The sequence below is a fragment of the Pimephales promelas genome, chromosome 12 (assembly GCF_988280905.1).
Source record: "Pimephales promelas chromosome 12, fPimPro1.hap1.1, whole genome shotgun sequence".
Taxonomy (NCBI): domain Eukaryota; kingdom Metazoa; phylum Chordata; class Actinopteri; order Cypriniformes; family Leuciscidae; genus Pimephales; species Pimephales promelas.
The window spans coordinates 13,557,852-13,572,362 of record NC_142780.1 but is presented as its reverse complement, the minus strand read 5'-3'; the positions used below and the strand labels follow the sequence as shown (position 1 = coordinate 13,572,362).

At 41.2% G+C, this 14,511-nt stretch overlaps 1 protein-coding gene across 1 annotated transcript; it reads right to left on the bottom strand.

Annotated features, from left to right (window-relative positions):
* Positions 1–1,091: 1,091 nt before the first annotated feature.
* On the bottom strand, positions 1,092–3,660 carry id4 (inhibitor of DNA binding 4). The gene is made up of 3 exons (XM_039694449.2): positions 3,171–3,660; positions 2,658–2,716; positions 1,092–1,720 (listed from the first exon to the last, which is right to left on the bottom strand). The coding sequence occupies exons 1-2, from the start codon at positions 3,501–3,503 to the stop codon at positions 2,672–2,674; spliced, it is 378 nt and encodes a 125-aa protein (XP_039550383.1). The 5' UTR covers positions 3,504–3,660; the 3' UTR covers positions 1,092–1,720; positions 2,658–2,671.
* Between the last annotated feature and the right edge of the window lie 10,851 nt (positions 3,661–14,511).

Below are 14,511 nucleotides of genomic sequence, written 5' to 3'. Positions count from 1 at the left end.
GAAAAGGTTCTATATAGAACCTTAAAAGGTTCTATCAGCGCTACGTCTTTGGAACCCCTAAAAGGTTCTATACACTTGGGTTCTATATAGAACCCTGGGGTTCCGTACTTGGCCAACCATTTTGGAGTTCCATATATGAAGCGGGGGATGGAACCATTTTTGGTTCTAAATAGAACCATTTCTTCTAAGAGTGTAAGATCAGGAAGAAATAGCTCTCTAACGTAACAATTGCAGAATACTACAATGATTTTGGTATTAACAACGTAATTCTTAAGTAAACATTTCAATCATAAATGTCGTTTTTACAAGATGATTCCTAACATTACTCATTGGAGAATTTTATAACTGATTTTATATTATATTATATAATATTATAACTCTTTGTTTTTGGTTAACAACAAGAATGCTGAGAAACTTGCTTCTTTTTTATACAATCTTATTGAATAATTGCCCTTTTAATTTAATTTATTTTGAATTTATTATTCTTCTGTTCTTTTAAGATATTTATTTATTATTATTTTTCTCTTTTTATCTAGGATGAGCACTGTAAGTTTGTAGTAAGATTTGGCATTATTATTGATTTGTTTATTTGCTTTGTTTCTTAATAAAAAATGTATAACTATTTAAAAAAGATTTTTTCGTTGGCAAAAAAGGCCAACTTGAATAGGCACATTTGAGTTAGAATTTAAATTTTCTCAAAAGATCACACGTAAAGCAGCAATTTGAGTGGAATAATAGTAGAACAGGACAATATTCTGCACACACATTATGCATGCTATGAAATTATTTTCCACCTTTATGGTAAACACCCTCAGTCTCCATTCCTAAAATTGAAAACATTTTTCAGGGTTTTGTAAATGCCTTTCTCTTATGCGTGAGTTATTGTTTAGAAATGTTTTCATCTCAAATAATGTATTCAAGAAATTGGAATATAATAATATCCCATGCCTTCAGCGAAGCAGCGCTGCAGTGAAGTTAACTGATTTAAATGAAACAGTTTCTACCACAGGAATCCAATAACAGCTTAACGCACGACTTCAGTAATTGCGCTCGCAGCTGATTTAACGCACAGAAAAGCGAGCACAAGCGAATCCGTTTATGATGTGAGACCTTTATTAGCAGAACATCATGTAATCATTCACTACACTTATGTGAAAACACAATATTTACAGAACCAAACATTTTCGATAAAAAATATTTTCGAATAATTACAATCAGCTGGTTGAACATATATTCTCTTACACTTACATTTATAGAACATCCTCGTTGTTATGTACAGCATTATTTAAGTCAACACTTATCGTAGTTCTTTACAATATTAAACAGCAGGGAAATCCCTGTTCAGCACAAATCACCTGACGATAGATGTCAGATGTTTACATTTTCATTTTGAGTCATAAAGCTTTACAGTCTGATGGTTTTAGTAAAATTAGATGCAGGTTTTCTCTTTTTTTTTCAATCTGAGGTGTCTTGTTCAAATTAAAATTTCAGTGATGTGAAGGGGATGGGGGGGCGACTCTCTGTCCAAATTCAGCATTTCCCCCCTCCTGAGAGAGAAATCTGGCTGGCTTCACCGCATCTTTGACAGCTGACGTTAAAATGTTTACATATTATGATTTAGTAGCTATTAGTTTCAGTGCTGCTCCCCTGCGATTGGGCCTGGTGTGTGTTGGATTCCCTGGTGAAGCTGGGCTTGGCTTTGGATGGGTTCAGTGCACACCTGTGAGAGAGGAATGAATAGAAGGGGTGTGTGAACTGTGTGCTCCAGACTGACTGGCGCCACCGACAAAACAGAGGGCATGCTTGATCAACAACCCAAAACAAACCAGGTCAAACAACAAGCGCAGTGCTACACGGGGCCCGGACCGCTAACCTCACACACACATATGCACCCGCTCCAACACACAGCTGCGGGCCAAACGTCCTTGACGCTTCAGTCTGAAGCTACCAACAAACCCCCCTGTTAGCAAGACCACCACAAGATGGACAGATATTGCGTAACGTACAGCTGGAGCCAGAGTTACACGGTCCGGATAGACTGTCACAAAAAACAGCATTCATACTAACAGGAATATTATGGTAATAACTCGCATCTATGAGGTTTTTACAGTCATGACTATTAATAATGGCCATTGCAGCTGCATTAGAAGTCTATTACCCAATTATCCTGACAGTTCAGCCCTGTTCTTTAGCTGTGGATTCTGGGAAATGAAAAGCATTTTTGTGGCTGTTCCCGCTGCTGCATTCATGTGTCCAAGCTTGTCTGAAATTGTCTTAATGCGGGACGATTAAAACGCTTGGTGTGTTTTAATGCAGGCGCTTTGTTGCATCAAAAAAGAAAGTGGCAAAATAGCAATTGATTTAGCAACAAAAATGTGGAAATGTTTTGACAACAACAACAAAAAAAAAAATATGGTAATGATATAATTAGTGTAAATTCAGGTGTCGTGATTTGAAAGCAAAGGAATGTGCGACAGTGATGGGAAATCATCACTATACGGTATATATATTCATGAAAACCAATTACAGGACTACGAATTTTCTTTAGACCCAGTGAGAATTCCCCAGTGTATTGGAAGATTTATTATACGTAAGCACACATGAGACGTGAAATGAGCCCTTTGAGAATATTTCATATTGAACTTTTATGTACTCACCGGCGTGCAACATTTCAGCGACACAAAATCGAGTCCTCCTTATTGACACCCGTCGTCCTCTGAAAGCAAAGGAAACAGGTGCATTCATTCTTACTGCGGATAATGGTGAGGTGACATGAGGGCCACAATAACCATCAGTAAGCAATTGTACATGGAGTCACATGAAATTATAATGATCAGAGGAGATCATTTATCATATATTTACACACACAAGCAAAGATTTAGATGTAATACTATTGTACTGTTGCATACATATCTCTATATTTGACATGAAGGCTATAAACAAGATTAGATAGATCACTGAACACTAAGAAGGCATTCAATTGTTTGAACATTTTGGCAAAGAACAAGGAAACACAGGCCTCCAGCAGTCTGGTCTACAGCATCTCATGTGTTTTGGTGCAGTTAGAAACACTCACTTCCGTGCGTTCCGAGCCTTTATCAGTGCCTTTATTACACCTTTATTAGCATTATCAGCACAGTCTTTAAGTGAATGTTTCGGGTGCTGCTTACCTGCTCTGTGTTGATCTGTGTGAGAGGGGTCCGTGTGGAGGCGGGTGGGCTCGTCTGTTTTAGGAGAGACGGGTGCGTCTCCAACGCCAGCTGCAGGTCCAGGATATAGTCAATGACATGCTGGAGGATCTCCACTTTACTGACTTTCTTATCCTGCGGAATAGTGGGCACCAGGCGCTTGAGTCGGCTGTAGCAGTCGTTCATGTCGTACTGCAGACAGAAAAGATCCTCCTCTTCCATTTTGCATCGGCTGCGCTCCGTCAAATAACGCAAGGGGAGCTGACTGCAGCCAGAGGAAACCTTGTGAGGGCGAACCGGTGCGCTGGCCTTCATTTTAATAAATAAAACCACAAAAAGCTAAACGAGAAACGGGAACGAAAACAACAAACGTGCGCGGGACGCAACAAGAGGTTTCGCGTAAAAACGCAATTTAGTGCACGCAAGAAAAGAAGAGCAGTTCTATCCTGACCACATCTCCTCTCCGAGTGTGAACGCACTGTGTAAGACAGCGGAGGAGTTGAGGCTGGTCATATATAGAGGAAAAGGGGAGGCGCCACCCGCTCGAGCGTTGACAGTCACTGCGCGAGGAGAAACCGGTCAGTCACGAGCTCCTGTAATGATGGAGCAGCGCGCGACCTGTAACTGCGGAGGGGCTCGAGCGCACATACTGTAAGAGACTGCTGTGAAACTTGTGTGTGGGTGTGTACGCGTGTGGACTTGTGTATGTGTGTTTCCAAAACAGATACAAAAAAAAAAAAAAATTGTTTCTTCGCTAAGAATGAACAAAGGGTAACCATATTTTGATTACCAAATACCAGGAAACTCGGCCCGGCAAACAGATACTCAAATCAAATGATACTCGAAGTTTACTCAGGCTATGCCTCCTTTGTATGGATTGAAAATTGTTATATTACAAGACACAAATTCAGATAGGCTTCTTAGAGGTTACTCAATATGTTGTATTATGACAGGTTTCAAAAATAATGAATGAAATAATTTCTTTTCTGTATTAGAAAATAAATATATAAATAATAAGTAACTAAGAGAAATACATCCATCTTGAACAAAAATAGCTCTCACAAACTTACAAATAACTTACAAAATATATTTATATCTTTAGTTTTCTTCCTCTTTTTCCTGTTTTCCTTCCTCATCCTCCTTGTTTGCCCATCTACATTTGGCTGTAGAGCTGATCTTTCCCAGCAGTTTTTGAAAACCTGGACTTTTTCATCACTTTATAAAAAAAACAGCTAGGATGGCCAGGACAGGACATGTCCTGGGAAAACAGGACTGTTGGTCACCCTTAACAAACATAATGTCATTGTTTGCCTATGGTGCTTTTAAAAAAACATGCCAAGTTGTCATAATGGGAATTTTAAGTAATATCCCAATAACCCATTTGTTAATCAAAAATCGAATAATGAAAATGATCCATAGAAGTGGGTTTGTTGATTTCATCCACCTATTCAAACCCCCCTTAAATTATTGAAAAGCTAGAATTATTGTGGATTCAGTTAAAATGTTATAGCTTTTGAACTAAACAAGTGAACACATTTAAACTTTACTATTCAATCAAAGGGCAACTATAAGCAGATTTTAACTGAAATTGCCAACACTTTACAACAATAGGCTAATAATAACACTTTACAATTAGTTAATATTTAATAATGCATTAACAGTCTTTGTTAACTTTAATACAAATACAAACTGTTCATTCTTAGTTCATGTTAGTGCAGGTCCATTAAAATATTGGCCGATACTATTTATTTTAATAATGTATTAGTAAATGTTGAAATGAACATATGCATTATGCTACATAACATTATGAAGTATTAAGTCTTAATAAATACTTTAGAAGTATTTTTCATTGTTAGTTTCTGTTAAATAATGTAGTCACGTAATTTTACCAATTGGAAACGGACTGTATAGTGTTACCTTGTGTTTTCAGGAAAGAGATTTTCATCATTCAATCTCTAGTAAGGCAGTTTTACTGGGACAAGTTGTGTGAGTTTCCCTCAGTGATAAAGAGACAGAATGACTGATTGACTGGTTTCTGCCTGTGTGTGTGTGTGTGTGTGTGTGTGTGTGTGTGTGTGTGTGTGTGTGTGTGTGTGTGTGTGTACTGTATGTGTGTGCATTTAAAAATAAAGCATGCTTTCCATAGAAAATATAAAGTAGCCTAATTCATGAGAAAAAAAACAAACATTTTTCATTCCAATCCTATTGTTATGTTTATTTGCTCTATCTTTAAGGGTTTTGGGTTCTGTCATGGTAAGCTGTAAGGACCATTGAAATAACTGAAACAATTTGGTGAAGTGATACAGAAATATAATATAGTCTAGACCTAGAACTACTTTAGCAGTGTGTTTACTGGAAAATAACTGCACACCTAATCTTCATTAACCAATCAGAATCAAGCATTCAACAGCCCAGAAGTATGCATACTGTATTTATAATTGAACATAATGGCCTGTTGACAACTATTATAAAGTGTTGCCATAAAAACATGATCGGAAGTACGGAAGCTATGCCAATGAACTGAAAAAAATCTCTCTAATTACAGTAGGAAAGCAATTTTGTAAAACATTTTGTATAAAACATACAAAAAGGAATCAGTCAATATTCATTTGCAAAATTCTTATGAAGTGATCAAACACTTCACATTGAAGCACTGAAAGAGAAGGATGTTGTTGATGTTTATGACAACATCCAGTTGCTCACAAAGGCTATGATTGGTCACGGAGTCATTAACGCATCTTTCTTTCAAGCATTCTCCAGAAGAGGTTTTGTTTCTGTAGAGTGAATGAATCACCATTTAGCCTAACTCATTACATTCGTTTTGTGTGCCAGCCTTGCCACAGTGCAGAGCCATATTACCATAGTCTTTATGGTAGATTCATGGGTCTCGCGCTACCGACGGACCGGCGCCGTGATGTCACGTATTCACAGCAGCCCACTTTCAAATAGTCACACATCTAAGGGCAAGTTGCCAAGGCGATGGAAATGCTTCCCCCGCTGGTGGCAACAAGTTAAAATCCGCTTTGCCTTTCCTCTCACATTGATGCATGGAATCGTGTGGCGTTCTGCCTGGCTAGAACTAGAAGTTGCATGTGTGTGATATGTATTAGGTAATCATGAGTCTTTGTCATGAAAAATTCTACTTGCCTTCTGCAGGTGGGTTGGCCAAACACCTTGCAGCTTAGCAGGTGCAAAGAGTTTGCAAATAGCGCTATCCGTCATGTTCTGAAAAGGGGTCCTCAAAACGGAGCGCTGGCGTCCTCCTTTGAAAACAAAACCACTTACGATGCACAAAGCTCTGCAATTAGCACATCACAACAAAAATCCTCTGCATTCTATTCTTGTTTAGTCAGAACTTGCTTTGGTTGGTAATACTTCATTTAAAAGGCAACGTGCAGGGCCATTACAGGAATGTTTGTCACATCACACATTCAACTCAGGGCTGGGAGGCTTTAAATAGATCATTATATTCAGCATGCAGTTTGATTACAAACAAAAACATAGATTAAGAATGAAAATAAGTGATTTTATAATCCATAAATACATCATTACAATCTTTTCTATTATTCTCCATCTATCTCTCTCTATTTATATATACACTCCCCTAAAGGATTATTAGGAATACCTGCTCAATTTCTCATTAATACAATTATCTAATCAACCAATCACAGGGCTTCAGTGCATTTAGGGGTGTGGTCCTGGTCAAGACAATCTCGTGAACTCTAAACTGAATGTCAGAATGGGAAAGAAAGGTGATTTAAGCATTTTTGAGCGTGGTTTTGGTGCCAGACGGGCCGGTCTGAGTATTTCACAATCAGTTCAGTTACTGGGATTTTCACGCACAACCATTTCTAGGGTTTACAAAGAATGGTGTGAAAAGGGAAAAACGTCCAGTATGCGGCAGTCCTGTGGGCGAAAATGCCTTGTTGATGCTAGAGGTCAGAGGAGAATGGGCCGACTGATTCAAGCTGATAGAAGAGCAACTTTGACTGAAATAACCACTCGTTACAACCGAGGTATGCAGCAAAGCATTTGTGAAGCCACAACACGCACAACCTTGAGGCGGATGGGCTACAACAGCAGAAGACCCCACCGGGTACCACTCATCTCCACTACAAATAGGAAAAAGAGGCGACAATTTGCAAGAGCTCACCAAAATTGGACAGTTGAAGACTGGGAAAATGTTGCCTGGTCTGATGAGTCTCTATTTCTGTTGAGACATTCAGATGGTTTGAATGGCGTAATTTGGCGTAAACAGAATGAGAACATGGATCCATCATGCCTTGTTATCACTGTGCAGGCCGGTGGTGGTGGTGTAATGGTGTGGGGGATGTTTTCTTGGCACACTTTATGCCCCTTAGTGCCAATTGGGCATCGTTTAAATGCCACGGCCTACCTGAGCATTGTTTCTGACCATGTCCATCCCTTTATGGAAACCACGTACCCATCCTCTGATGGCTACTTGCAGCAGGATAATGCGCCATGTCTCAAAGCTCGACTCATTTCAAATTGGTTTCTTGAACATGACACTGAGTTCACTGAACTAAAATGGTCACCAGATCTCAACCCAATAGAGGATCTTTGGGATGTGGTGGAGCTTTGTGCCCTGGATGTGCTCCCACAAATCTCCATCAACTGCAAGATGCTATCCTATCAATATGGGCCGACATTTCTAAAGAATGCCTTGTTGAATCAATGCCATGTGGAATTAAGGCAGTTCTGAAGGTGAAAGGGGGTCAAACACAGTATTAGTATGGTGTTCCTAATAATCCTTTGGGTGAGTGTATGTGATCACACGTTGACGTGATTGGTTACAAGGAAGTTTGTGATGTTAGAAACACCAGCGATTTCTCGTTTTTGGGGCTGTCTTTGGTTCACTGCAGTTTTAAGGACAAAATACTTGGCAATGATTTAGACATGAATTTGTACTCCGTGAAGGTACGCATTTACCAATTTCAAATGTACATCAAAACAGCATGTCACTGTCTTTGACGAAGCAAGCAAGAGCCAATGAGCGCTTGATCTTGAGACAAAGAATTAATTACACATTATGCATTATCCACATTAATTATGAATCTGCTCAGTTCTTAGTAGTCGATTAGCTAACAGTAAAGCTAACAGTAACAGTTCTATTACTTACTGATTTGTTAACTGGAATTTATTTTTCATTAATAGCTATACTAAAATGTTAATATTGCGTCACTCATTTGTTCCAAGTAATTTATTAATGAAGGCACATTATCATCAAGTGTTACCAAATGTCATGTGGTGCAACTCTCTAAAAACATAATAATATTTATGAAATAATATCCGTGATAATTATACCTTAAAAATATATTTAGAATTGTTGAAGATAATGAATCATAATTTTGAACACTCTAATCAAAATATATTATTACTTTTTTACTTTATAGTTACACCACATGACGTTTTTAGAGTCATTATAAGTAATCATTTCATGAAAATAGTATGAATCTACTTGGCACACTTTTAAAAACACAATCATATTTCAGATTATCTTTAATATGCTAATATTTTGGAAGACTTTTTAACCTGCCTTCATTTTGTGTTTTGTGTACTGGTAGTTATTTGCCATTATCCCTGGAGGGGTTTGTGTCCATTCAGGTGAAGAGAACAGACATCTCACTATATTTTTCAAAGACAGCTCTTCAAAAGAGACAAGTGTATGAATCTTTGATGGTAACCTTTCCCAGAATACCTCTCCATCTCTCTTTCACTCTCTATTTCAACCCCCAGGCAACAGGATACACTGTAAAGCTTGATGTCTGCAGGCACCGTTACAGAACTTATCAAATGTGTCTTTCCATCCTTTCATCCAACAAAATACAAGTTTCTTCGCAAATGAACCTCTTGAATGCTTAAATGTAATTTTTTTGGTAAAATTGTACATGTATAATGTTGGCACACTTGTTTTATTTAAATATGTTTTATTTAAAGATGAACTGTGTCATTTTTTATGTCAAAACTCAAAACACTTTATACCAACTTAATATGCAAAGGCAATTAATTAATAGCCCGATTCCCCCAAAAAGTGTAAACACTGAAATAAACTGAAACAGCAACACTGATTCAACCAATAGTGTGAGCTTGGGGGCGGGTCTATGTGTTTGTCCAACCAATGGCAGATAGAATAGAGTAATACACACTTGAAGTGTACTTCAAAATGTAAAAAGTAGGCTTTTTACATTAAAAAAAATACTTGCAGATAATACAATATTAATAAAATAAAAGGCCTCTTTTAAAAAGTGTTCTTTGTATTAATGTCAAATTAAACGTTTTAATTTAAAGTACAATGTTTTTAACATCTTTTGTCATGCTTTAAAGACACCTATTTTGATTTGTTGACTATTATGTCACGTTTTTAGTTTGTTTTTGATCTGTTTTTCTGTTCTGTTCTAGCCAGAGTTTCATTGACTTATATGCGCATTCATGCACGCTCATGTTTACATGCATGGTTTCATGTTTACATGCACACCTTTTGTTTCAATCGGAATGATCTGAAACGTGAAACTGATTAGGAGACGATGAGCACACGAACCGTTATGCCGTGCTGTGCTGCTTAAATCTATCAAACAGTAAAAACACCCCTTCACACACCCAAAATAAAGTGTAATGAAGCGAGGACTGATGGGGCGTTGTTCTGCTCCACTTCACAGACAATGAGTGGTAGGAGAATTTTTTAATAACACAAGTTATTTAAAGAGCACCTATCATGGATTTTTGAAAATGACTGTTCATGTAGTGTGGACTATAGCTCTAAGGGAATGAAAACATCCTGCAAAGATTTATATCTGAAAGTGCACCGTATATAAAGTTATTGTCTTTCAAAAGTGAGAGTCGACTCTGAGTCTATGAAATGAATTGTTTTTGAAACGAGTCATTAGCTGTTACATCGTGACGTAGATAGGTCATTGGCCGCTCCCAACAACTGCGCGCGCGCAGACGGAAGTGTAAACTTGAAGTGACGTCTAGAACACATTCAAATACTTCAGTTGAATCGCATCATGTCGAGAAGACGCTGTGTTCTACATTGCAAAGACAGTTCAGCCACTTGTTTCCATTGTCCAGGGACGAGCATGTGAAGAATCAGTGGTCAGAGTTCATATTTGCAACAGTATAGCCCGAACCTTGTGTTCTCATCATTTTAATGACGAATCATTCAAAATTCAAAAACCTAAATGAATTCAAATGTGTTGATTCACAAGCCGGTTGTTCCTGAAGGAGGGCTCAGCATCCAGTGTACATGGATCTGGTTCGTCCTCCTCCGAATCACAATCTGTAAGTAATATTAATAATGTTTGCTGTTATGTTTTCTGTAGCATGCACAATATAGTTATATTGTGTTGTGTGTGTTGTGTACACTCCGCGCAATTTCTAAGCGGGGTAAAGTTAGTTTTGTTTTTGATATTCACCAGACATTCATTGAAAAATGGCAATTACCTCCTAAACGACTTAGCCAAATATGACTTCGCTCTATATAATAAGCACTGCCCTTCAAAAGCCACCGCAATGTGAGTTTCGCCGGGAAAGCTTGTTCTTGACGGAGACGCGAGTAAGGGACCGTGTGGAAAGTGCAATTTTTCTGACACGTTGGTTCAAACACTATATACATTTTTCAACACTTGACAAGCTATAATCCTGGTTATGTGCGTTCCGTTACCGACAATCTCTGCCTACGGTTTACCAATAACAACTGACTGGGTCATTTGACCAATCGCTGCAGATTCGCGTCACTCAAAGGAGGTGTTTGGGAAAACTAATCATTTGGGAGTCGTTGAGCAAATCAGTTAAAAATAAATGCATATTATAAGACAAATAAAGTGTTTTTTATCCTTGCATGCACGTTATGTTTTTGGGAACTCCTAAAACAAAAATAGGAACATTTCAAATGCTATGATAAGGGCTCTTCAACTATGCTATGATAGGGGCTCTTACGCTATGATAGGGGCTTCAAATGCTATGATAGGGGCTCTTACGCCATTGCTACGTCACATGAAGAGTCCTTTTCAATCCGATCAAGTGTTTACATGTTCTCTCGATCGGATTAGAAATGGAATAAAATATCCCTTTCAATCCGATCAAAATTTCAGTTGAATCGAGCTCAACCGTTTGCATGAAGGATTTTCAGTCTGATTGATTATTTGTCAAGACGATTATTTGGTTGCATCATTTAACATGTTAATTAGTTCAGTTCATCTTCGGTTCCCTACCTGTTTGCCACCATGGTCACTAAGGTGAGCAGGAGGCCGGAGGCCGAGGGCCGTGAGAGAACGGCGCGAGACCAGTGGTGTGATTGATGATGAGTGACACCTGCGTGATGTACCGCTCTCGTATCAGGTGATGACAGTGAAGATCAAGAGAGGAACAGGCCTGAACTGTTTTATTTGATGTTTTGTTTATATGTGGCAGCACTCGTCTGTGAAGGGCTGCCGTCTTTACTTGTTATTTAGTTTTGTATTGTGTAGCTTAGTTTTGTTATTTGTTTTATTATTATTAAAATCCCATAACAACGATCTTTGTTACAGTTACCCATTGATTCGGTTCCTCAGTTCAGGTGTTGTGTTTATTATCTAGTTAGTTTCTCACTCTTTTTGTTCTGTATTTAAGCCGTCTGTTTCAGTTAATTCCTTGTTTTGCATCGTTAATATAATGCATGGACTTGCCAGCAGTCCAACTAATCTGTCCTCTCCTGTGAGAAAAATTCCTGAGTCCGCTCCAGTGAGAGACATTCTCCAGTCTGTTCCAGTATGAGAAATTCCCCAGTCCATTCTAATTGTGAAATTCACCAGTCCATTCCAGTGAGTGAAATTCCAGAGCCTGCCCTTCCGGACTGCCCTTGTGGGATCGAAGAAGTGGTCCTTATCATTTATCTTGCTGCTACTATGTTTGTTTGGGCCACAGTGATGAGTCTAGTAATGGCTTCAGCCCCTGACCAGAGTCCAGTGATGGCTACAGCCCTAGACCAGGGTCCAGTGATGACTGCAGCCCCCGACCAGAGTCTAGTGATGGCTCCAGGCTTCGACCAGAGTCCAGTGATGGCTCCAGCCCTAGATCAGAGTCCAGTGATGGCTCCAGGGCCCGACCAGTGTCCAGTGATGGCTCCAGCCCTAGACCAGAGTCCAGTGATGGCTCCAGGCCCCGACCAGAGTCCAGTGATGGTTCCAGCCCCCGACCAGTGTTCATTGATGGCTCCAACCCCAGACCAGAGTCCAGTGATGGCTCCAGCCCCAGACCAGAGTCCAGTGATGGCTCCAGCCTTAGACCAGAGTCCAGTGATGGCTCCAGCCCCGACCAGAGTCCAGTGATGGCTCCAGCCTTAGACCAGAGTCCAGTGATGGCTCCAGCCCCGACCAGAGTCCAGTGATGGCTCCAGCCTTAGACCAGAGTCCAGTGATGGCTCCAGCCCCGACCAGAGTCCAGTGATGGCTCCAGCCTTAGACCAGAGTCCAGTGATGGCTCCAGCCCTAGATCAGAGTCCAGTGATGGCTCCAGGGCCCGACCAGAGTCCAGTGATGGCTCCAACCCCAGACCAGAGTCCAGTGATGGCTCCAGCCCTAGACCAGAGTCCAGTGATGGCTCCAGCCCCAGACCAGAGTCCAGTGATGGCTCCAGCCCTAGACCAGAGTCCAGTGATGGCTCCAGCCCTAGACCAGAGTCCAATGATGGCTCCAGGGCCCGACCAGAGTCCAGTGATGGCTCCAACCCCAGACCAGAGTCCAGTGATGGCTCCAGCCCTAGACCAGAGTCCAGTGATGGCTCCAGCCCTAGAACAGAGTCTAGTGATGGCTCCAGGCTTCGACCAGAGTCCAGTGATGGCTCCAGCCCTAGATCAGAGTCCAGTGATGGCTCCAGGGCCCGACCAGTGTCCAGTGATGGCTCCAGCCCTAGACCAGGGTCCAGTGATGACTGCAGCCCCCGACCAGAGTCTAGTGATGGCTCCAGGCTTCGACCAGAGTCCAGTGATGGCTCCAGGGCCCGACCAGTGTCCAGTGATGGCTCCAGCCCTAGACCCGAGTCCAGTGATGGCTCCAGCCCCAGACCAGGGTCCAGTGAGGGCTCCAGCCCCAGACCAGAGTCCAGTTATGGCTCCAGCCCTAAACCAGAATCCAGTGATGGCTCCAGCCCTAGACCAGAGTCCAGTGATGGCTCCAGGCCCCGACCAGAGTCCAGTGATGGTTCCAGCCCCCGACCAGTGTTCATTGATGGCTCCAACCCCAGACCAGAGTCCAGTGATGGCTCCAGCCCCAGACCAGAGTCCAGTGATGGCTCCAGCCCCAACCAGAGTCCAGTGATGGCTCCAGCCCCAGACTAGAGTCCAGTGATGGCTCCAGGCCCGACCAGAGTCCAGTGATGGCTCCAGCCCTAAACCAGAATCCAGTGATGGCTCCAGCCCTAGACCAGAGTCCAGTGATGGCTCCAGGCCCCGATGTGTAGTGTCGGATGTCCGTGCTGTTCAGCTCAAATGTGTCAGTGTCATCTGTGTAGCTTTCCATTGGCAGTGCTCTCAGGCCCTCGGTGAAGTACAATATTATCACACATATAGACCTTATGTAGCCCCGCCCCTTTTCAGCGCTGCGTTGTCTTTTGACTTTTGGATCTGCATTTTCACAGCGATCTTGCTTAGGTATGAATAAACTGCTCGTAAAAATTCCCGGGCGACATTTATTAAGACATCTGCTTTACAATGCTTATGATAAACATTACAATGCTCATGATAACTTTTGTTAACTCTACAATAAGCAAATCAACTTCACCAGCTAATTACTCCTCAGCAGCGATGTCATAGAAATATACAGAGCGACCGCAAAACCGGAAGTTCAAAGACAATATTCTAAAAATGACGGCGCCCACGTTTCTCTGGTGCATAAGGTCTATAGTCAATGAAATCAGAGTCAATATACATGTGCTCTTACACAAATCACACATTCCCGGTACCCGGAAGGGGTGCCATGGTCTCGGACGCTCATTTGCTCTGTCTGCTTGAACAGTCCTGCAGTTGTCAGTAAGTGTGAGGGAGTTCAGTTCTCAGAGCCCTTATAGTCTTATCTGCTTTGTTGATTAACGGTGTCCAGCCAGGTGCTGTTTGAGCGAAGAGCACTGCCTGTTCCTCCAAGTCTCCTCCCTGCAGTTGATATCTTGTTCCACTCAAACACACAACTAGAATGCAGGGATCTGTGGTTAACACGTGAACCCACGTAGCCCTCTCTGCGACCTTCACCGCTGTGTGAGACCCCACAGAGGAGGATGGCGAGGAGCACCATTGTTGTCTGTCAGCACTTGAACAGGTGTGCATCCCACTTCT

Excerpts from the sequence above, each read along its gene's own strand:
- id4 (XM_039694449.2), bottom strand. The coding sequence starts at position 3,503 with ATGAAGGCCAGCGCACCGGTTCGCCCTCACAAGGTTTCCTCTGGCTGC. Across the intron at positions 2,717-3,170 it reads CACAGATCAACACAGAGCAG|AGGACGACGGGTGTCAATAA; the intron begins GTAAGCAGCACC and ends CTTTGCTTTCAG.